This window comes from Mustela lutreola, chromosome 2 (genome assembly GCF_030435805.1).
Source record: "Mustela lutreola isolate mMusLut2 chromosome 2, mMusLut2.pri, whole genome shotgun sequence".
In the NCBI taxonomy this organism is placed as follows: domain Eukaryota; kingdom Metazoa; phylum Chordata; class Mammalia; order Carnivora; family Mustelidae; genus Mustela; species Mustela lutreola.
Window position 1 is genome coordinate 104,171,852 of NC_081291.1, and position 23,822 is coordinate 104,195,673.

The 23,822-nt window shown below is 44.3% G+C and overlaps 1 protein-coding gene across 20 annotated transcripts in view; it reads left to right on the forward strand.

Moving 5' to 3' along the window:
* The first annotated feature begins 7,144 nt into the window (after window positions 1-7,144).
* KALRN (kalirin RhoGEF kinase) overlaps window positions 7,145-23,822 on the forward strand; it is a 661,891-nt gene continuing 645,213 nt past the window's right edge. For all 20 annotated transcript variants that reach the window (XM_059162890.1, XM_059162900.1, XM_059162892.1 and 17 more), the window contains exon 1: window positions 7,145-7,633. In XM_059162890.1, the coding sequence (XP_059018873.1) occupies window positions 7,561-7,633 (73 nt within the window). In that variant the 5' untranslated portion in view covers window positions 7,145-7,560. The remainder of the gene's footprint in view (window positions 7,634-23,822) is intronic.

Here is a 23,822-nt window from a genome sequence, read left to right on the forward strand (position 1 = left end):
TCTTTTTAACAGAAATTAGTATTTTTTAAAATAGCTTTATTGCTAAATGTTTGACATTTGATAAATTACATTTATTTATTCATTTAAATATTTTATTTATTTATTTGACAGAGAGAGCACAAGCAGGGGGAACACCAGACAGAGGGAGAGGGAGAAGCAAGCTCTCCGCTGAGCAGGGAGCCCGATCCCAGTGTTCTGGGATCATGACCTGAGCTGAAGGCAGACGCTGAACTGACTGAGCCATGCAGGAGCCCCCGACCTGAATGTATTTAAAGTGCACAATTTGATCAGTTTTGACATAACCATACACTTATGCAATCATCTCCACAATGAAGAACATATCTGTCACCTCCAAAAGTTTCATTGTTCCCCTTTGTCATCCCACCCTCCTGGTCCTCCTCTCCCAGTATGCCCCTCTGGTCATCTCTAGATAACCAGAGATCTGTGTTCTGCAAGCATAGGTCACTTTGATACATTTCCTAGAACTATATATAAATGGAATAATTTAGTATTTACTATTTTTGGTCTGACTTCTTTCACTCAGCATAATTAGTTTGAGTCTCACCCATGTATTGTTGATGTAGGAATAATTCATTCCTTTTTATTATCCAGTAGTAGTCCATTATGTGTATATATGGTAATTTGTTTATTCTCTCACCTGTTGATGGATGTTTGGATGGCTTCCAGTTTGGGGCTATTATAAATAAAGCTGTTATGAACACTTGTGTGCTGGTCTTTGCATGGATATATGCTTTTATTTCTCTTGGGTAAATATCAAGAATGAGTTATATGGCAGGTGCATGTCAAATTATTTTCTGTCAAACTATTTCTGTCAAACTGTCAAACTCTTTTCTGAATTGTTTTCACCATTTTACATTCCCATCAGAAGTGCAAGACAGTTCCAGTTGTTTCACGTTTTCACCAACATTTGAGATGAGCAAGTCTTTTTAATTGTACACATTTTATTTTATTTTTTTAAAGATTTTATTTATTTACTTGACAGAGAGAGAGATCACAAGTAGGCAGAGAGGCAGGTAGAGAGAGGGGAAGCAGGCTCCCCGCTGAGCAGAGAGCCTGATTCGGGGGCTCCATCTCAGGACCCTGAGGTCATGACCTGAGCTGAAGGCAGAGGCTTAACCCACTGAGCCACCCAGGTGCCCCAAATTTTAGACATTTTAATAGATTGTGACATCTCATTGTGGTTTTAATTTGCATTTCCCTAAAGACAAGTGATGTTGAGTATTTTCTCAAGGGTTTATTTGTCATCCATAGATCAGCAAAGGAGGGATCCATTTTGAGTTAATTTTTTGTATATTGTATGAGATACTGATCTAAGTTCATTTTCTTTTTGCATACAGGTATTGTGTAGGCAGAATAATACCTTTCCCCAAAGATGTCTATGTTCTGGCCCCCAGAACCTGTAGATATGTTGTGTTACATGGCAAGCCGGAATTAAGGTTTTTAGATGGAATTAAGATGGATAATCAGACGACCTTAATCTAGGGAGATTATTCCAGATGTATTTGGGTGGGCCCAGTGTAATCACAGGGATCCTTGAAAGTGGGAGGGGGAACAGAAAGAGAACCAGAGAGATGGCAGTGTAGGACAGACTTGGCCTGTATTGCTGGTTTTGAAGATAGAAGGAGGGAGACACAAGCTAAAGAAGGCTTCTAGAAGATGGGAAAAGCAAGGAAGCAAGATTCTCCCCTAGAACCTCTAGAAAGAATGGAAATCCCTGTTAATACATCGATTTTAGCCCAGTGAGATGTGTTTCAGACCTCTGACCTCCACAACTGTAAGGTAGTTACATCTGGATTGTTTTAAGTCACTGCGTTTGTGATAATTTGTTACAGGGTTACAGAAACTAATACTGCTTTTCAGTTGTTCAGACACCATTGTAACGACTATCCTTCTAACACCAATTCCCTTTGATCATTGTTGAAAATCAGTTGAACATAAGTGTGTGGGTTTGTTTCTGGACTCCATTCTATTTCATTCATCTATTTTTCTGTCTTTATGCCAAAATCACATTGTCTTGGTTACTGCAATTTTATAGTGAGTGTAGAATTTGGATAGCGTAAGTTCTCCAACTTTCTTCTCTGCTGTTCTGGCTTTTCTAGTTTCTTTGCATTGGGTCAGCTAGTCAATATCTACCAAAAACAAAATAAAATAAAAAAAACAAACAAAAAAAAACCACCCTCAAAAACCCCTTTAGAGATCTTACTTGGGATTGCAATGAATCTACAGATCAATTTTGGGAAAATTGATGTCTTCAGCATTTTGAGACTTCGGACTCATGAGGCTGTATTTATTTAAATCTTGTTTTATTCCTTTCAGCAGAATATTATAGTTTATAATGTGTGGGTCTTGCATATCTTTATTCAGAATTAGCCTTCATATTTAATATTTCTCCAAGCTAATGTAAATAGTGATTTTAAAATTTCAATTTCTAAACTTCCAATGCCAGTGTAGAGAAATAGAATTTATTTTTTTAATTGGTCTTATATCCCAAATTCTTGTTAAAGAATTATTTCTAGAGGTATTTTGATAGGTTTCATGGAATTTTCTAAGTAGACAATCATGTTATCTATGAATAAAGATAGTTATACAATTTACTCTCTAATTTGGGGGTCTTTAATTTCCTTTTCTTATCTTATTGTATTTGTTAGAATATCCAATACAATGCTGAATAGGAGTCAGACCACTCTGACCATCCTCGCTTTGTCCTGATCTTAGAGGAAAACCAATTTTTCATCATCAAGCACGGTACTAGCTATAGCGGGGTTTTTTTGTTTGTTTGTTTGTTTGTTTGTTTTTGGTAGATGCCCTTTATTAAGTTGGGGAAGTTCCTTCTTTTCCTAATTTACTAAGAGCTTTGATCAGAAATGAATACTGTATTTTGTTCAATGCTTTTCTTGTATCTATTATAAGATGACCATATGTTTTTTCTTTTGTAATATGGTATATTAATTTTCTGGAGCTGCTCTAACAGAGTACCACAAACTGCATGGCTTAAAAAACCAGAAATTTATTTTGTCACAGTTCTGGAGGCTAGAGGTCCAAAATCCAGACGTCAGCAGGACCATCCTCTCTCTGAAATTGCATAGAACCCTTCCTTCCTTCTTCCTAGCTTCTGGGGGTGACCATCAGTTCTTGGAATTCCTCAGCATGCAATGCATCATTCCAACCTCTGCCTCTGTTGTCACATGGTGTTTTCTCTGTGTGTCTCTATCTTCACAAGTTTTTCTCTTATGAAGACTGACCCCAGTCATATTGGATTAGGACCTACTGTAATGATCTCATCCATAATCGATTACATCTGAAAAGACCTTATTTCCGAAGTAGGTCATATTCACTGGTACTGGGGATTAGGATTTCAATTTATCTTTTGGGGGGGGGACACAAAACCTATGACATATGGTTTACCAATTACATTGGTAAAATTTAAAATGTCAAACCAACATTACATCCTTGAGAAAAACCTACTTGGTTATGATGTATTATTTTTCTAATTTTTTTTTGAGTGGGGGAGGGAGGGTGCAGAGGTGCAGAGGGAAAGGGAGAAAGAATATTAAGAATATTAAGCAGGCCCCATGCCCAATGTGGAGCCTGACATGATGCTTAACCAACTGAGCCACCCTGGTACCCTTGTATTATTTTTTAATATATTGTTGGATTTAATTTGCTAAAGTTTTGTTATGAATTTTGCATTTATGTTCATGAAAGATTGTGGTCTACAGTTTTTTTTTCTTTTCTTCTTTTAATTGGACTTTATTTAGTTTTGGCATAAGATTAATGTTGGCCTCACAGAAATAGTTGGGAAATATTTCCTCTTCTTCACTTTTCTGGAAAAGTGGGTGTAGGATTTGTATTATTTTTTTGTTAAATGTTTCATAGAATTCACCAGTTAAGCCACATGGATCTTAAATTTTCTTTATAGGAAACTTTTAAGCTACAAATTTCATTTCTTTAATAGATATGTGGCTACTTAAGTTATCTGTTTCTTCTTGAGTAAGCTTTAGTAGTTTGTGTCTGTCAAGGAATGTGTCCATTTTATGTAAATTGTTAGTTTATTGGCATAAACTGTTCATAATAGTCCCTTTTATTCTTTTAACATCCCCATTATCTCTAGTGATTTCACTGCTTTCATTCCTGCTAATAGTATTTTGATTCTTCATTCTTATTTCCTTATTTCAGTCTGACTAGAGGTTTATCAATTTTATTGATCTTTTCAAAGAGCTCACTTTTGGTTTCATTGATTTTTCTCTTTTTATTTTCACTTATCTATTTTATTGTTTCTGCTCTTTTAAAATTCTGTTCTTACAGGTTTCATTTGCTCTTAAGGTAGAGCAGGAGATCACTAGTTTGAGATCTTTCTTTTTCAAAGTAGATATTTAAGTACTCTAAATTTCCCTCTAAACACTGCTTTAGCTGTTTCCCACAGGTTCTTATATGGTGTGTTCATTTTTATTCACTTTAAAATGCTTTCTAATATTCCTTTTAAGTTCTTAGTTGAACATGGGTTATTTAGAAGTATGTTATTTGGTTTCCAATTTTAGGGGTATTTCCCATATATCTGTCTTTGATTCCTAGTTTAATACTATTATGCTTTGATTCCTAGTTTAATACTATTATACATACTTTGTATGATTTAAAAAAACCCCAAAATTGAGGTATAATTTGCACAATACCACTTTGCATTGTGTTCATTCTTTTACATTTGAGACTTGTTTTATGGCTTAATGTATGGTTTATCTTGTTATATGTTATCTGTGTACTTGAAAAAAATGTGTATATGATGTTGAGTGGAGTCTATTCTACAAATGTCAGTTAGGTGAAATTGGTTGATTGCACTGTTCATATTCTTACTGATGATCTGTCTCCTTATTCTATCAATTATTGAGACAGATATTAAAATATCTGACTAGAATTATGAATTTGTCTACTGCTCCTTATAGTCGTATCAGTTTTGCCTCATATATTTTGAAACTCCCTTATTAAATGCAAAAGCTCTTTGAATTGTTACATCCATCTGATGAATTAGAAATGTCCCTCTTGATCTCTGGTAATACTCTTTGCTCTGAAATCTTCTTTGTCTAATAATAATATAGCTATGAACACTTAAAATATTTAATAAAAATTGCCAAATTTCCTCTCAAAAATTGGTATCATATACAGTTGCCCCCCATTCTAGTCCACATTTATTGAGACTTGATACGAACCTTCCTCTAAACATGTAGCGTTTCTTCTGAATTTGGGATCAGCTAATACTCTTGCCAGGCTTTTGGTTCTCAATATACACAACGGTGGCTGTTGATAACAGTTCCGTCATCATGTGTGGTTGTGGGAGGATAGCCAGGGCTTAGGCAAGGGGTTAAGGGTAAGCAAAATTTAGAAAAGACAAATAAGAAACACTTTCATTGTCAAAGAAGATGGCAGACAAGGGGTTGTCTGGATGCTTTCAGGCATTTCAAGATACCAGGGTCAGATGAATTAGATCTCATGGCACTGGATCTCAAAGTCACTATTCATAATTTTTAAGAAATGAAACCTGATAGATGTATCCAGGACTGAAGACAGGCAACTGTATTTATATTTTTAGCGGGTTAAAAAAAAAAAAGTGTGACATTCAGTCAAGAAAGTGATGAGTACAGGGAACTAGAAAGGGTTCACTAAAAATGTTATTAATTCATTCTATTTGCTGTTAGAGGTAACCTCTCAGTAGATCTGGAAAGGTCCCAGGAGCCTTGATTCAGAGAGAGGTAGAACCTAGTAGGTTGTTAGAGATAAATAGATCCAGGAGATTATGGCTGGTGGGTAGCAGGCCATCAACTTTAGACCAGGATCTGGCTTTCCTATTATGTGTGTTTTAACACATTAGGTCAGGCCACAGCCTCTCCATCTGCCTGGATGAAACAGCAGCAACATCTCCCAACACACCACAGTAAGTACTTAGGTCTGTAGGCTCTGCAGTCACTAGAACTATAAACAGAATACTGGCTAATTATTGTTTAATTATTGCTTAAAAACCAATTGGCACAATACAATCACTGCATTAATTACCCCATACAGCATCTGCTTTCTTTTTTGCTGTCATCCCCATTCCTCCCTAGCCCCTCTTCCCCACTTTAATTGAAATTCAGCTTGCTGTAACACCTCCTTTCTCCTGGCCAACTGGATCTCTACGTTCACACAAGGGAGAGGAACAAAACAGAGAAGGCCCCCGGGGATTAGGGAGTTTTGACAGCTGTCCAAGAGGAGCTCCGAGATACGGGCCAAGTGCTGAGGCAGGGCAGAGACAAATGAGAGACTGAAGAGAGTGACGGGGGAGGGAGAGATGGGCAGGGAGACATCGCAAGAGGAATGAGCGGGACAAAGAGTCACAGAGACAGGCAGAGATGTTTCAAGGGGCGCTGAAGAGGGGGAAAAGGAAACGAAAGGCTCTAAAAGAGAGGAGCTAAGGCGAGATGGTGAGGAAAATGCGAGAGGCTCAGGAAGGGAGGGAGACAGGCGAGAGCTTCGTCAGGAAGGAGGGGGAAAAGTCCAGCCTCTAGGGACAGGTCAGTGCAGCTCCGGGACCCGTCTGAAGAGGAGGCGGGCGGGCAGCGCGGGGTTTCCTTCACACACCTGGGTGCGGGGTGGGGCGGAGGGCGGCAGCGGGGGCGGAAGCACGAGCGCGCGAGCCGAGAGACCAGGGCGCGGGGCTGCGGCGGCGGAGCCCCTGGGCGAGCCCGGCGGCCCCGCACTCGCCCGGCGGCCCCGCCCCCTCCTCGGCCGCCTCCTCCGCCGGGGCTTTTCCTGCGGGGCTCAGGAAGCCGGCCTAGCGCAGCCCCGAACAATAGCTCGAGGCTCAGGCTCGGCTCCGGGAGAGGCCGGCGCGCGGCCACGGGGGAGGGAGGCGTCCGCGCCGCGGGTGGCCCGCGCCGAGCGGCCGGCCGGGGCCGGGGCTTCAGTTCGGCTCCGCGCTGCCCGGGTCATTGTTGGCCGGGACTAGGGAGCGGGAGCCGGGGGAGGAGCCGGAGAGGCGGCGGCGGGAGCCAGAGGGGGAGCCAGAGAGCGAGCGAGGGAGGGAGGCAGCGAGCGAGCGAGAGAGCGAGGGAGGGAGGAGGTAGAGAGACAGGGAGGGTGGGAGGGAGGAGGAAAAATAAAGAGGAGAGCAGAGCAGGGCTGAACAATAGAGACAGGCAGACGGGCGAGGAGGAGAGCCAGCTGCCGCTGCTGAGGGAGAGCGGGCGCCCAGGCAGCCCGGACCCCGGCCCCGGCCCGGCCCCGGCCAGACAGCAGGCGGCCAGCGCCCGCGGGGAAGGGGGACCATGGGGAAGCCAGCGGCAGGCGCCCCCAGCCCGCCGCGCGCCTCCGTCTGAGGGAGGCTGGGCGTCCTCTGCCCCAGCCCTGCCGCCCCAGCCGCCTGAGCCGCCCGAGCCGCCCGCCCTCGAAGCCGCGAGTCCGCTGGGTCTGCGGCCGCGGCCGCTGCGCCCCGCGCCCTCCGCCCAGCGGGCGCCCCGCAGCTCGGCCCCGGGCTCGGCCGGCCCCGGCTGCCCACGGACGCCTCCCCCAGTCATGAACCCCCCGGAGGGGGCAGCGGAGGAAGGAGGAGCAGCCGACTCGGACGTGGACGCCTTTTTCCGGACAGGTAAGCTGGGCAGGGCGCTGGCGGCCCGGGGGAGGGCTGCTGCCTGGGACGCGGCGCGTCGGACAAGTTTGGGGAAGGAGGGCTGTTGCTGGGGTGTGCGTGTCGGGGGTCAGTCCTCGTCGTCGGGCTGGAGTTGCCGAGGTTCTTGTTGTTATGGCAATGCTGCTTGCGTTTTGGGGAGGGGTGGGGGCTGGGAGCCAGGCGCCCCTCGGCGTTCACCCCACTTGCGGGAGTCGGTGTTGGGGAGGCCGGAGGCGGTCCCCTCAGCCGCCTGCTCCCGGAGCGCGGGGATGGGGCGATGTTGGATCACTTTGCAGCGCGCGGCTCGGCTACCGGCGTCCCCGGCCCCTCCCTCGGCTCCCCCCTCCCCCAGCGCCTGTCAGCCAGCCTCCGGCCGCCCGGGGTGGGCACCCCTTCTCCGGCCAGGGGCCCGGGGCCCTGACGCGTAGAGTGGGGCAGCGCCGGACTGGGAGTCGCGCACGCTGCTGACAGTCAGCAGCCGGGCGGACCAAGGACGGTCATGCCTGGTGCGTGTGAGGAGCCGGCGTCTCCCACTTGAGAGGCAGACGGGGCTGGGAGTGCTGTGGGCGCCTCGGACCTCCTCCGTGTCCTCCTCTTTTACAGTTCTGGGAAAGGATGAGCTTTTCGTAAGAACCACTCATTCCTGGAAGTGTGAGTTAGCGTCCTCCTCATACACACCCACTGAATCTTTGCTTGCCTGTGGTATATGGAGCCCCCAGATTTGTCTTTACAGCTGTTCGCGGTCCCTGCCCCCTCCCATTCCCCCAGGTCTGTAGCTCTTCTTGTTCCCTGGCTTCATAGCCCCTTCCCCAGAACAGACCCCCTCGTCTCCCACCACCTGTGGCCCTGTTTCTCTGCCGGCCAGGGATTCCCCATCTCTCATTTACCTGTGGCTTCCAGCAGTTCCTCATCTCCCATGTCTGGAACCATTTTGTCTGGAATCTTTGTCCCAAGGAGTCCGTTAAGTTATGGGGAGGCTGCACATCTGCCCTGTCTTTACAAAAGTTGGATTAGAGGACATGAACTGTTGGGGTCAAGGATCAGGTTAGCGCTGAAGGCTCTCTGCACATCCATCTGTTTCCTAATCTCGTTGCCTTGCCCTAGAGGTCATCTCTAGGGAAGAGGGTGGGGTGCTTTGCTGGGGAGACTTGTGGCTTTAGAAGTCAAGACTTGATTGGCCCATATGTTCATTTTCTGGTTGGTCTGAAGAGGAAAGAACTGGAGGACAGGAGCTGATTGATGCCAGGACCTGGAAAAAGCAGAGGAAACCCCTGTTATCCTCTCCGGCTTCCCAGGGCTCAGCCTCACTTCTCTCCCTCCTTCTTTTTCCCCAGAACTGCATTCTATATATGCATTCTTAACCCCCACCCCCCATCAGTCTCTATCTCTTGCACTCACACACTCACTCACACTGCCCAGGACCCAAACATGGTTTCTAAGGAGGCTCTTGACCTAAGTTTATAACTTGGCATCTAAGGGAAAGGTTCCCTGGCCTAAGTGAAACACTTGCCAGGAGGTCTCCCCTGACATCCTCCCCCACCCCCCACCACCCTTGCCTCCCATTTCTGGCCAAATCTGTCTTTTCTTAGCTCTAGAGGAAAAATAACTCTTGGAATGTGAGCCTTCCCACCTTCCATTTCTGGACCCCGCTTTCATCTTTTGGCAATCACTCCTCCTTCCCCTTTTCTCCCAATATAAATACTAGTTCCTGTCCATTCTCTGTCCCAGGCCCTTGGAGCTGAGTTCTGTTTCTGGAGGTTTGGTAATTTCACACAGTGTTAATGGTGTTAATGGCCTATAATGGTCCAATGTGTTACTTTTCCCAGGGCCTTACAAAACATAGTGTGTGACTTATATTGTCTAGCCCTGGCTCACATCACAGAATAAATATCAGACTGGGGTCTGTCTCTTGTTGAGGATATTCTCTTTCCTCCTTGGGTAGCCTTTTTTGTTTTGTTTTGTTTTTGTTTTTTGTTTGGTTGGAAGTGGCCTCTCCAGGTCTGATGTGCACTTAGAATCAGAGAAAGGTTAAATTCTCAATGAATAAGGCTGGAAATGTATGGTGACCTTTAACAAGTTGCAAGTGGGGTTGTATACTGCCAGGGGCTGGGTCTAGGATTGTCTCCCTCCCATCCCCCAACGGGGTCTTCTGTGCTCTTCTTCCTGATCTTACCTCTTCTAATTTCTATCCTGGGCTCTTACTAAGGATTCTTAAGCCTGGAATAAGGCCATATTTTGTAACCTTCTCCCTTATGATTCTCCATCTTTATGGAACAGAGCGCTGCACCTGGTAGGCCAGACAGATTATACATTTATTCAGTTGAACCACCGAGAAAACTTCAAACACATTTTCAAAGTCCCTAGCACTAAAGTTACCCCCTACTTCCTGGTGGAAAATTTTACATGCATAATGACGAGACTGACAATTGCTTTGCCAAAACCCTGGCATACTCTGCTTCTAATAAGACATGTTAAGAGTAATTCTATCATTTTGATCCCTTACTTGTCCTCTTCTCATTATTTTGGTATTTCAGTTATTTTGACCAACTGAGTAAGCTAGATTCCCTAAATTTCAAGTCCCTGCATGTGCACATACGCACAAACACGTGCACACAGGTACCCTACTATTCTTATACACGCACACAGGTACCCGCTATTCTTATAGATTGGTGGGTTCCATCACAATAGTTTTATTGATCATTTTTATGATGTAGAGGAGGTGAAATATGGGAACTGGGAATAGAAACCAGTCAGAATAGAAAACCAACAAGGACTTTTCAACTCCTACTAGGAGCCTTCTGCTGTCCAGGGTGCTGTGGAATACAAACAAAATATTCAGAGTGGTCTTTGACCTCAAAGAACTTTTAAGAAGAGTTTGACAATTATTGCTCACTTGGAGATTAAGTAATTGGTAAACATTATGGTTCTATAAGATAAAAAGTTGACAGAACCATAGATGAGTTAGAATCAAAGGTCGTCCTCGAAGGGGCTGGAGAGTGGGAGGAACAACACGGGTAAAAGTAGAGAGGAGTTTGGGGCATTGGCATTGAGGTTCCTGGACACCAAATAGAAGGGGTAAGTTAGGGAGTTATAGGACATAAGGATAGATAAGTGGGGCAGGACCAGGTAGGGAGAGTCTGGGAAGCTCAAAAGAGGATTTGGGTTTGATTCAGAGTCAGTAGATTCTTGAGCAAGCTACATCCTGAACAAAGTGGTATTTGGAAAGGTTAACCTGGGGGTAATGTGATTGATGAAGTGGAGAAAAGAGAGAGAGAATCTAAAGACATAGGATGCTGATTCAGAGCTGAGTGGGAGGGAGCTTGGTCTGGGTTGGTGGCAAAAAGGATGGGGAGTCAGGGACAGCTCTGAGAGACATTTTTAAAGGCAGAAATGTGGAGGTTTGTTGACAAACTAGCTATCAGGGGGAGAAGAAAAGTAAGCCCAGGAAGAAATGGAGTAGCTGGGTTGAGAGTGTGGAGGACTAACAGTGTGCTGACTGACATGTCTGACTGAGGACAAGAACCAGTTTGCAGGGGAGATAATGATGTTGGCTTTGGAAGTGATAACTAGGGATGACTGATGGACAGCCAGTTGGAGATTTTTTGTGGAAAAAAAAATGGGACTCAAGACAACAGCATAGGCAGGAGATTTGGGCTGGTGGTGTGGACTTGGAAGCCTTCTGGGTCAAGGCTGGGTGCACCTGAAGCTTTGGCTGTTGGATGGAAGGAGTGGGGGGAAGGAGGGAAGGACTAAAGTTAGAATTTGGGGGGGAAACCCTTATTCGTAACATGGCAACAAAGGAGATTGATGCTGGAGAACCTAGGGAGTCTGTGTGGGTTCTCATGTGAAGACAAGCTGCAGACAGGTTAAGCAAGAAGAGCGCTAGATAACTGTCACTTGATGTGATGAACACGAAGCTACTGTGACCTCTTGGGAGCCCAGTATTAGAAGAGATAGAGTAAGGGTGTGGGGTGGTAGGTAGGAACCCATTACTTGCATGGTTTATTAGAGAAAGGAAAAAGAGGTTGGGTGCCAGTCAGAAGAAATGTTAGTATCAAGAAAAGGAGTGTTCTGTTTTGTTTTGTTTTGTTTTGCCAGGGAGTCAGAAGAGGTTTATAGGTGGAAGGGAGAAAGCTTATAGACAAGAAACACTGAAGGTGCTAGATTAATTGTGTTAGATGCCCGGAGAGGTGAGACAAGAGCTTAGTTTTGGTGAGCAAAGGAGAAAACTCCTTTTTTGAGACTTAAAGGAAAAAAAAAGTGTTCAGAGTATAAGTGAAAAGAGATTGATGTGGAAATATCTTCTACCTCTACCTTTCTGTTGGGGTTTGGTCCTATGAATTCACACAGTTTCATTTGGAGTCTTTGCTGCCACGTGACTTCAGCCAGCCCTAGACTCAATTCTGCATGTCTTTCCAACTCCCTACACTAGCTCCTTCTCTTGTGTTCTTTAATTCTATGAGCGGCATCTCATCTCCCCTCTCCCAGTCATGATAATTAAAACCTTGGTATTGTCTGTGAGGAGTTTCTTCCCTCTAATCCTATTGAATTATCTTCTATCATCATCCTTTGTTCATCTATAGCCTCTGCTCTAGTCCAGGACCTGTTATGTTGCCCATGGCCTCTTTTCTTGTCCCATGGAATGTGCTTTCTCACCCCCACTCCAGATTGGCACCTGCAGGCAGATGACACTAATTTTTATCACATTGCTGCCCGGTTTATGAACCTACAGTGACTTCCTAGTGTCAAGTTCTTACTTCATCCCTCACCTCCAGCCAAGCTGCTCTTCTCACTTCCCGAGGGTATCATCTACCCCTGTACCCCCACTCTCCAAATCCTCATTCTTCAAAGACTTGAGCCCGTCCCCACTTCTGGGAGCCTTTACAGATCACAGGACCAACTATATCCTCTGAATTCCTAAGACACTCATTTGTTTATACTCATTTTCTCACTTCATCAGTGGTATTGTATTGTATTGTAATTCTCTCATACACATAAGGCTTGTCTCTCCAACTGAAGTTACTTGTTCTTTGCAGGTAAGGAAAAAGATCTTTTAAAAAGCTTGTGATTCATCAGAAACAGAAACAAAAACAAATCACCTCCTCCTAACATAGGTAAAACAAACATGGTAAAATGTAAGCACTTATCAAATCTAGGCAGTGGTATATTGGTATTATTTCACTATATGATTCTTCAGACTTGTCTCTCAGATGTTAACCTTATCCCACCTGGACAGAGGAACTGGACATCATCATGTCCAGATAATCAAGATGATGTTATTTTGGAATAATACCTATTGTGGGCAATTCTTGGAGTGAATATCACTGCTCCATCTGTGCAATGCCAGGTACTGAAGGGGAGGGTTTCTTTTTCAGCAAAGGAAAATGTCTCTTTTTGATACATTCTTGATGCTCCGTAATGGAGGAGGTGTTGGAATAAACTGAAGCTGTAGGAAGTGAGAAAGGTGAGAAGGTGATAAAAATCTCCCTGCCTATAACTTTTAGTAAAATACTAGAACAGATGACCACAGGGTCCTTCTCCGAGAATTGACACTTTACTTGAAAAATTTCTTTCTGCTTCTGGAGGTGGGCAGTATGGTATAGTCTGGTGGTTCTCAACTGGGGGCAGTTTTGTTCCCTAGGGAACATTTGGCAATATCTGGAAACAGTTCTTTGATTGTCACAATTTGGCATCTAGTGGATAGAGGTCTAGTGTTCTGCTAAGCATCTTATAATGCACAGGCCAATAAAGAATTTTCCAGCCCCAAAATGCCAATAGTGCTGAGGTTGAAAACCCTGGTATAGCCAGAAGATCATGGGCTTTGGCTCAGATAGGCCTGGCACTAACCAGGGGTAGAATCTTGGGTAAATTATTTAATCTCTCTCATTTTCAGTCTTTTGCAAAAATCAGACTAAGAATGCTTCTTTCACAGGTTGGGAAGATTAAATACGGAAAGCATGTAAAAAGCATCTAGTTATTTCTGACACACAGTGGGAGCACAAGACATTCTAGTTGGTTGCCCTTGTTGTTCCTGCTTTTAAAATTATTAAGTGAACAGGCTTATACAGAGGCTGGGGGAATCTCCAGAAGAGGTCTTGTGTGGGGGTTTTGCCATGGGGTGGGACACAGTGCCGAGAGGTACATAATGGAGTTCAGGAATCAGAAGGCTAAGGTTTGGTCTTTTGCTGTCTTTTATTCTTTCATTCAATCATTTTTTGGACAGATATTTATAGGGTGCCGCTGTGGCCCTGTACTACACTATGGGAATGTATAAAATCATTGTAAGAAAGAATATAGAGCAGGAAGGGAGGTGGATATAAATATGCCCCTTCAGGGAGCACTTGGATATAAGGGGTGGGAAAGGAAGGCAAAGCCTGTGAAGCAGGCTGAGAAGGTCAGGCAAGAGAGCAAGAGGTGAACACTCCCCTTTGCACTATTCTGCTTCTCTGAATGACTTGGGCAAGAGACTTTAACATCTGTGTAAGAGGAGGATAATAGCCCCCTCTCCACTTTCCTGCATAGGGCTGCGGAAAGACTCAAAGAAGATACTATATGTGAAAGGTCTTTATAAGTTGTACAGTTCTATCCAAATATATGTAGATGGTACCTTCTTAAGTGAGCATTCTATTACTACCAATGCCTCTTCTGACAGGCATGATTTTATTTAATCTGTCCTGTCTGGGACCTTTCCAGTCCAGGATGAAAGCAGTCCTTCTCAGTTTGAGAAGACTGGATGGGGCACTCTTCTTACAAGTCAGGACACTCCTGTTCTTTCCCCCTCCACAAAACTATAAAAATGCCAACCCTCCTGCCCCAGCCCTCCAGACCCTGGCACCCAGCCTTATGCCTTCTGGAGGAGCCTAGAAAGAATGGAGTTATTGCTTCCACCAAGCCTCAGGTGGGTGCAGTGAATCAGTCCTTTCCTGCTCCTTCTCTGTCTACATGCAGTTCAGACTCCTCCTGCCACTCCTTTGTGTGTGAATGACTGGCAGCAAAATAACTAGGAAATGATTGACGGCCACAGGGCTGTTGGATCAATAGAGCTGCTTGAAATGGTGTCTACTGAGGAGTGAAGGAACAGAAAGAATCAGCTGGGAGGACAGAGAAATTAATTCAAGGAAGTAGAGAAGAAATTGTTGGCGAATTAGCTTTGTCTCCTCCCCTTCTGCCCAAGGCATTATTAGAAGGGAACTGGACACTAGCTAGGAAACATGGATACAAAGGATAAACAGGTGGGAGAGTGAAAAGTGGCAGATGAACTGTGTTCTCAAGGAAGAGAGCTGAGGCTTGAGGATGGGTAGGATTCAGATGCGGAGGGCAGAAATTGTGTTCTCAGGCTAGAATGGTGTTCTAAGGAGGTATGAAGACCCACGGTGTCTTTGGGCCAGTAAATGGTCCAGTTGATGTGACTCAGAGGACATGGTGGGGGGTCAGTGGGAGATAAAACATAGAAGGAGGTGGGTACTAGGTTGATTGATTGTTACATTTATTGTTTACTGGGTTCCCAGATCTTAAAATGCTTTGAATGGCAGGCCACAGAGTTTGGTCTTTATTTGCAATTTCCTTTGGGGAGCCACTAAAAATTTCTGGATGAGATGGAGGCATGATCAGGAAGATAAATCTGGCAGCCCTGTGCAGAGTCGATTGGAATTGGAGAGGAACTACTGACCAGCACTGGGTTAGGAGACCATTGTGGTAGGTTGCGAGGGGTCTGAACTTGAGATGCCACAGTGGGAATGGAGAGGAGGGTGTGGATGTGAGGGACCTCTTGGATGTAGAGTTTATGGGACTTGGCAACTTGGATGTGGAACATCAAGAAAGAGGCAGTAATCAAGGATTACTCCAAAGTCTAGAGCCTGGGTGACTGTGAGGATGGAAGTACCTTGAATGAAAATCAGGAGTTAGGAAGAGGACGAGCAGCTCTAGGGAGGCAGGAGGAGAGGGAGAATTTGAGAGTTTACTTTGGGACATGTTGCATTTCAGGTGTCAGTGAATAAGCTAGAGGAGGTGTTGGTTCTGTAGGCGGGTAAGGAAGGGAATCTGGAGCTTTGGAGGGAGGCCAGAGCTGGAAATATGGATTTGGGAGATATCTGTAAGAAGTTGTGGCTGGAGCTATCAGAATAGTTGAGATAATAAATGAAAAGCATATATAGACTTAAGGGCAGAGGGCCAAGGCCAGGGCTATAGGCTCAAGTGAAGGGCTGGAGGAGAACCAGGGGAGAACAGTGCTTGGAGAAAAATGCTGCAGAGAGGTTGAGGGAGATGGGAACTGAGCACACAGTCTTCGTTCTGGAAATTGGGGGATTCATTGGTAACCTTTGAAGCAACAGTTTCAATCATGTAGGGGAGGTGGAATTCAAATTGCAAGGGGAATGGGGAGTGAGTGGATGGGAGGAAGTGGTGGGAGTGCATATAGATGACTCTACGGAAAGGTTTGGCTGTGAAGGGAAGGTTAAAAATAGTGAGGTAGTTGGAGATGGGTAGCGGTTGGGGGGAGGCTTTTTTTAGGTAGGGAAGATATGTGAATACCTAGTGGTAGGGAAGAGCGAGAAGGCAAGCATGAGGAAGAGAATGAATATTTAGGAAAGAGAAGCAATGGATAGAGGAAGGTCCTGGATGGACCTGGAGGAGTGGATCTCAAGATCAGCAGAGGGCTGAACCTTGGGCCAGAGGAGGGGGTGTTATAGGCAGACCTTAGTAAAGTAGCTGGCTGTAAATGCTACTGGCTGAGGGTGCAACATGCCTGATCAACAGCCCTGGTAGAGAGAGCATCCACTGGTTGGAGGTCCAGGGGCTGCTGGGAGTGTGCTTAGGGAGGGTTGCTGAAGCTGAGGGCTGTGAAATGGGAGCTGGGTTGACATGACCCTAGGAGGCCCTTAGGCAGAGAAGCTGAGGAGCGGCTGGGAGATCCTAAATTAGCAGTCGTTTTAGAAGTGCTGGTGGCTTTCTTTTGCAGGCGGAGGTGGGATTTGCTTAAGCCTGTGGTGGGGTCTGCAGAATTATCATCTCCATGGTATGAGGCAGAGAGAGGCAAGTCTCCACAGTGGAGGGTGAGTGAGGAGAGGAGAGTGGGAGGTAGACCCACGCAAGAAGCTGTCAGGCAGCTTCCTGAGGAGGGGTCCACACCTGGCCATCAGCAGTATGTCTGTTGGGGATGGGACCTACTCTTGAATTTCCAGTTTCCTTAATGTCTCTAGAAGTCCTAGAAGAAAGAGGAAGCAGAGGAGAGCTTATGGGAGAGCCTCTTATAGATTCTTCTTCACGAGGAGGAAACAAGAGGAAAGATGCCAGTGAGCACAGCCATTCCTTGGCCCCAGAGCACTTCCTCTGACTCTCTGCCCTAAAAGGGCAAACCCAAGAGCTGTCTTCAAGTGAGGGGTCTTATGTGGCCCACCAGAGGGAGGAGGGGTAGGAATCCAGGAGCTGACATTACCATAAGGTGGCCTATGTGGGACTGGGTTTAGACTCCCGAGAGCAGGAGGAGGTGAGAGTTTCCTTAGGTATGGCTCAGTCCCAGAATCTTAGTCTTAGATCAGGAACTTACCAGTGGTGTGGCCTTGTGTAAGTTACAGCCTCTCCAAGCTTCAGTTTCTTCATCTGTAAAATGGGTGAAAATCATCCTTACCTCTCAGGGTTGCTTGATGTGTATAGCTACAGTATATATTATGATAGATATGTGCATATTATAAATATCAATAGAAAGGGGATTACATTATAATAATAGAATATAATTGTATACCTATGACTATATTATACATCTAATCTATTACAATCATATTATGGTTAGATGAATCTTTTTATTTTCCAAATGATGAAACTATGATGCTTTAATAGCTTCCTTCTTTCCTCACCTTCCTTCCTCTTTTCTTTCCTTTCCCTCTTCCCTCCCTCCTTCCCCCTTTTCCTCCCTTCCTCCCTCCTTTCCCTAACAGTACAGAGATAGTTAAGGATAGAATTTTTTTAAGCTTGCAGTTATAGTTATCCCAGGGCATGATAGGCAGGGACTGGGAAGGTAGCGAAAATCCTGGCCTTTTACACTCTTACCCCGCAGTGAGGGACAATGGGCATCTATGGGGGGTGGTGGGGGTGGGGAAACAGTATTGAGTTGGCAGCTGGACAGTGGGCCTAGGAGGAGGCCCGGGAGACTGGCAGATGGTTAATTGGATGTGACAAAAGGGGGCTGGGAGGAGGAGTCTGGGGGTCTCCTGGGGGATTTGTGTCTCTGACTTCTTACTGTCCTGGAAAGGAGGTTGTGAGGAGAGGAAGGAGTGGCTCCAGAAGCAGTTGGGGGAAAAGATTGGCAGGGCTCCCATGTTGGGTATATGGCCATGGAAGGACAGAGTGCCATTGGGAGCAATGTCACATCTTTAATCTGGAGGTTGGGTGGAAGATGTTTAGTCTCTTCTCTGTACCCCAGTACATTGACACACTACATACTCAGATACTTGGATATAAAGAGAATGCTTAACCAAATATTGGAAGAGTATGATTTTCTAGCCATTCTTTTTGATTCCAACCACTGAATTTGACAGCTAAATATCATTATGACTTTTGTTGAGAACTAGACAAAGAACTGATTAATTTTAGTAGAGTATTGGATTTCAGTGCGTGGATCTCTTCATTCATTTTTGTACTCATTCATTTAAGTGTCAGATACCAGCCGTGCACCTACTAAGTGCCAGGGAGTGCACAAACAAGTGAGAAATAATCTTTCCCACAGGAGGCTAACAGTCTTGTGGGATTGACGGTCATATAAACGAACGATTGCAGTGTAGCATGGTAAGCGCAGTGAAGAGGCTTGCTTGTTGTATGTTGAAAGTAGAAAGCAGGAATGTGTCGGTGGCTCAGTTGGTTAAGCATCTGCCTTTGGCTCAGGTCATCATCTCAAGGTCCTGGGATTAAGTCCTGCACGGGGCTCTCTGCTCAATGGGGAGCCTGCTTCTCCCCCTGCCTGCTGCTCCCCCTGCTTGTACTCTCTCTCTCTTTCTGACAAATAAAAAATCTTGAGAAAAAAAAAAAAAGTAGAAAGGAAGGAGCAACAGCCTCACCTGGTGGGTGTGGGACTCATTGAAGACAGGGGTTGCTGAGGCTGAAACAGATGCAGAGGTGGTGGAAATGAAGACAGACCACTGCTCCAGAAGTTTGGTAGTAAACATAAGGAGAAAAAGGAACTGTTCATTGAAGGGACATTTTGCGAGTATGGGTAGTGTTCTGTTTCTTAATCACAGGTGTGATCTGTTTGTGAAATTTCAGAGACCTGTAAACTTATGTGTGCAATTTCATGCACACAAATTGTATTTGAATAAAGACTATTAAAAAAAGGTGATCAGGTCCAGTGATTTTTTTTTTTTCAAAGAAAAATCTTTGACTGTTGAAAAAGTCATGGGAGGAGACAATGGTAGAGAATAAAAGGTAGTTTGTAGGCAGGTGACGTACGAGGGTAAGCACTAGCTTCCTCAAACATTGGAAAAGCCTCAGATTCTTGGTTGAGAGGTTGTCTCTGGAATGGAGGGAGAGTTCTCCCTCTGTGGCTGTGGGGAAAGACCAGGTGGTTTATAGGTCAGATGCTAGAGCTCTTATTAAATGGATCCCCATCTTCTCTGAAAATGGGAGCCAAGGTTATCTGACAGACTGAGATTTGCTGAGAGCCTGAGAAGAGAGGAGATGAGCCGGATCCATTCACTGTAGAGTGAGTGAGAATTACATGAAAGAATGATCTGAGTTCCAGGTAGGCTGGGTGTGCAGGCTTCTGCATCTTGATCGGCCCTGGAGGCTCTGGAGTGGAGGTGACAACAGTGGACTCTTGAGTTCTTGGGTGGTGACTTGGACAAGATGTGGTGTGCACCAGACTTCTTGGGAAACTAGTCTCTTCTCCAGACCTTACTGAACATTGATGACTCTAGGCCTTTTGGAGGCCCCACAGTAGAGAATGGTCCTATCTGGTGTCCCCATGTAGGCTGTACATACCCTTTGCTTTGGACTTATTTGTATTCTTCTCAACACCCAGATCAGTGCCTTGTGGATAATATTTGCTTGTTTAGTATTTGTTGTCTTGATTTTTTTTTTTTTTTTAAAAAAGAGCTATTTATTGGTGTGTAGGTCATTTGGGAGTTTTATAATGAAACACTATACTAAGGAAATGAATCATTTTTTTGTGGACAGGCAATTCTACCTTAAATAAAGAGACTTATGAAATCAATATTGACTGTGAAATATAGCCCACAACTCTTGTTGCTGCTGGATTAATTAGAGGGGGCCCCTTTTATGGCTGCTTACTGTATTCATGTATTTCAGAGGCACTGGAAAACTAAAGATGTACTCTTCTTTCAGAAAAACCCAAATAGAAAGTTCAAACACACAAATGGATTAATTAATCAATATTGACTGACTGTCTGTCATGTGCCAGGTATCATGCTAGGTATTAAGGGTCTTCCTAAAGATAGGCAGCAAAGAGTCCCTGTTTTTGGAGAATTTATGGACTTGTTGAGTTGTGGGGAGTGATATAGGAAAAAATGGCTAATTGGAGATCAATCAGAAAGGGAGTTTCACTCATTCATTGATTCATTTAATATGTGTTTATTGTCTATAAGCTAAAAGATAATTAACTTAAAAAGTGGTAAGCAAGGTTTAATTTAGATAGATTTGATTTTTGGTATACTTCCATAGAATATTTACTTTTTATCCTAAAGCTATTTTTCTATTATAAAAGTAATGCTGGCTCACTGTAGAGTATTTGGAAAATATGATCATGTGTAAAGGATAGAAAGGCCACTATAATCCCATCACCCAGAGAGAACCCTGTTTGTTAATTTGAGATATTTCCTTGGGGTCTTGCTTCCTATGTGCATTCTCTCCCTTGATCCATGATTTGTTTTTTGATTATTTGATTAAAGTGAAAAACAAATTGTGGGGGGGGGCAGTGACTTTTCCTAAATGCAGCCATTTTCCCCTGATAATATAAATGTATAATATATCAGACATTCATAAGCCAATTAAACATATATATGGGGATAATGGTGAAAGACAGAGGATCTGTTGGTTGTTTGGAGGGGTAAAGGCATTGGCACTTATTGTTGTAAGAAATAGGGAGAACAAAAGTACAATATCTGGGGGTACCTGGGTGGCTCAGTGGGTTAAAGTCTCTGCCTTCAGCTCAGGTCATGATCCCAGGGTCCTGGGATCGAGCTCCATGTTGGGTTCTCTGCTCAGCAGGGAGCCTGCTTCCCCATCTCTCTCTCTCTCTCTGCCTGCCTCTCTGCCTACTTGTGATCTCTCTCTGTCAAATAAATAAATAAAATCTTTAAAAAAAGAAAAGTACAATATCTGTGGTCAGAAATGAATGGTCTTTCTCTCTTCCTCCCTGATGTTAAGATAAATTCAACAGAATTTATATGCCTGTTGCATATAAAAATACCTGTTTATACAAATGCATAGCTTTCTTTCTTATTGTATTTAACAGAAAGAGAATCGTGGTATGCCTGTTATTCTGCAACTTGCTTTTTATTGCTTTATAACCATGGACTTTTTCCATGTCAGTACATATAACTTTACCTCATTTGTTTTGAGAATTGTGCTTTATTCTGTTGTGTGGATGTGCCATGTTTTATTTAACCATCCTCCTGATGATGGGCATTTATAACCCAGCTTTTCTGTGCACCAGTGTTTGATCTGGGACATTATTTTGTCCAAAGAGTAGCAAGAAGGGTCACCTATTATTTGATCCTTTTCAAAGGTGACTGTAGGACAACTATAGGTTCAGGGTGTTTTTCTGCTTTTATCCTCAGGAGAGAGGGAGGACAGCCAGTCCCTGTTCTCTGAAGGATAACTTTCTATGTAATGTTTAAGGACACTTTTGTTAGTGACATTTAAATAAATGGTCCAGGGCATTAGCCTCTTTTGCTTTGTGCCTTTAAGTGACTTAGAAGCCAGATTTGAGGTCACGAGTAGACAAAAACAAAAACAAAAAAACCCACCCCACATGTGTTCTGTGGGCTTGAGTGAAAGTTCATTCCAAGACCACAGGTATGGGAGTACTTTAGGTTGTGTGTGCAAAAGCCATAGTCTGTGTTTGGTTAGAAGAATCCAAGGATGTGATTCGAGAAACCTTGGTTTCCAATTCTATTCACTATTAATTAGCTCTGTGACTGGGTCAAGCCAGCTCACATGTCCGTTTTTACAGATGGGGCCTCTCTTTCCTCATCTGAAGGATGAGGTAAACATACTTGTACTGCCATACCTCATAAGAATAGTATGAGATCAAGTGGGATAATAGAAGGGGAATGATTTGGGCAAAAAAAAATTGCTGACTAAATGAAAGGAGTTTTTGTCAGCTGCTGTTCTATGGGCTCTCCCTTGGTTTTGAGTGTGGTTGAAAGCTGAGCTAGGGGACTTGGATGGGAGTGACAGCCTGTGCTGCATTTGAGGACTGTACATTTTTTCATGTCTGGTAGGAAACTGGCAGCACCAGAGATGGAGTAAAACGTTTCATGATATGTTCCATTTGCTTTTGGAAGAGAGACATGTGTGCAGAGTGGAAGAGTGGTTCATCTAATTGCCTGAACGGTTGAGGTTTGCTTTCTGATGGGTGACAGTGTGGCTCAGTTACACACTTACCCCTTATTACCCAAGCCTGTGAAGGAAATGTAGCTTTTAAATTTTCTAATGTATAGCTAATCTTTCTCATGAGACCCTACCCCAACTTGACTCATTTATAGTGTATCATTTTTTTTTCTTTCTTTCTTTTCCTGGCTTAGGTTTTTTTTTTTTGTTTGTTTGTTTGTTTTTGTTCTTTTGACAATTGTTTCTTTCAGATAAATTGCTCAGTCACCCAGATTTTCTCCCACTTTCCCACTTCTCTTCAGAATGGGCTCTGGGCATGTAGAGGTGCACACATGAACTTGTAGTGATAGGGGTGAGGGCAGGGAGAGAATGTGCTTGGAGCTACTGAATAATGACTGGTCTGATCCTTGTACTGGTACTTGCCAAGGTGTGGCTAGAACTGTCTTTCTTTTTGGGCTATTGTGTTGAGACTCAGTACTAACATTCATATTCTGACTGTATGCTTATGGAGTGAAAGTTCTGACCCCAGGCCTTTGTCTGGTCACTGACCCTCTGAGCAACTCTGAGTACCATCATCTAGGAACAAAGTCATATGCAGTTCCCCAGCTCAGTCAGTGCCAACTGTGAGAATTTAGAAGCTCTGCACCTGGCTCATCTAAGTATGTACCCACCTTGGCCAGTGTTATGTCTTTGTCCCCTCACTTCCACACCATGTGGATCCTGGTGTGTGACTCAGTGGTAGGCATTGTGAGACCCACTGCTTCCTTAGAAGGGGTTTCAGGATGCTCCGGGACCTTCACACTTACTGGGATGTTATCCTCTAAAGCTGCCTCCCTAAAACTTGATTGGGCATTGAGGTGGGCATGTAAGAGGAGGCTAAGACCCTGATATTTGATTTCCTAGACTGAAATTTTCCTTTGTTCCCCTGATGCTTGATCCTTCCCTCATGGCAGGCATCTCTCTTACCTCACATCCTGAGTACTCTTTACCTCTCCTTTAAAGTGACCTCAGGGCTTAAGTCCACCCAGTCTGGATATTGATATGTTAATGGGAGTTTGAGAATTCTAAAAAGTCCTCTCCTGGGTGTCAAGAGCTGAACATTGATGCTTTCTCTTTGTCTGCTGCTATAACTAACCTAAATTTGCATGAGGTAAATGGATGCTTCTGGGAAGAGTAGAGGGAGCTTAAATATATGTAAGGATCTGTGAAAGAAAAAACACATTTTGAAAAGTATTACCCAATAATTGCGGGGAGAAAAGTTTAGAAATGCAGCTTCATGAGGATTCCATCTATACTCATGGGTGCGTTTGTGTGCACAGAAACATTCAAGAGTGTGGCGATGTGTATTCTTCCTGCAAGCGTGCAGTGAGCGAGCACTTGTGACGGCCCATGCACTGTGGTACTGAGGGGAGTACGGGGCAACCTCTGTCTGGAAGGAGCTCTCAGTCTTAGGGGGGCGAGAGGGTGGCAGTGGGTCATATGCAGAGCTGCACTGCTGGAGCCTGCTTTCCGAGAGCTTGGTGTGTCAGTCTGGTCAGCACAACTGATGTCTGAGTTCGAGTCCTTATTGGGCCTCATGTCCCCTTACCTCACTTGGTTCTGCCTTCTG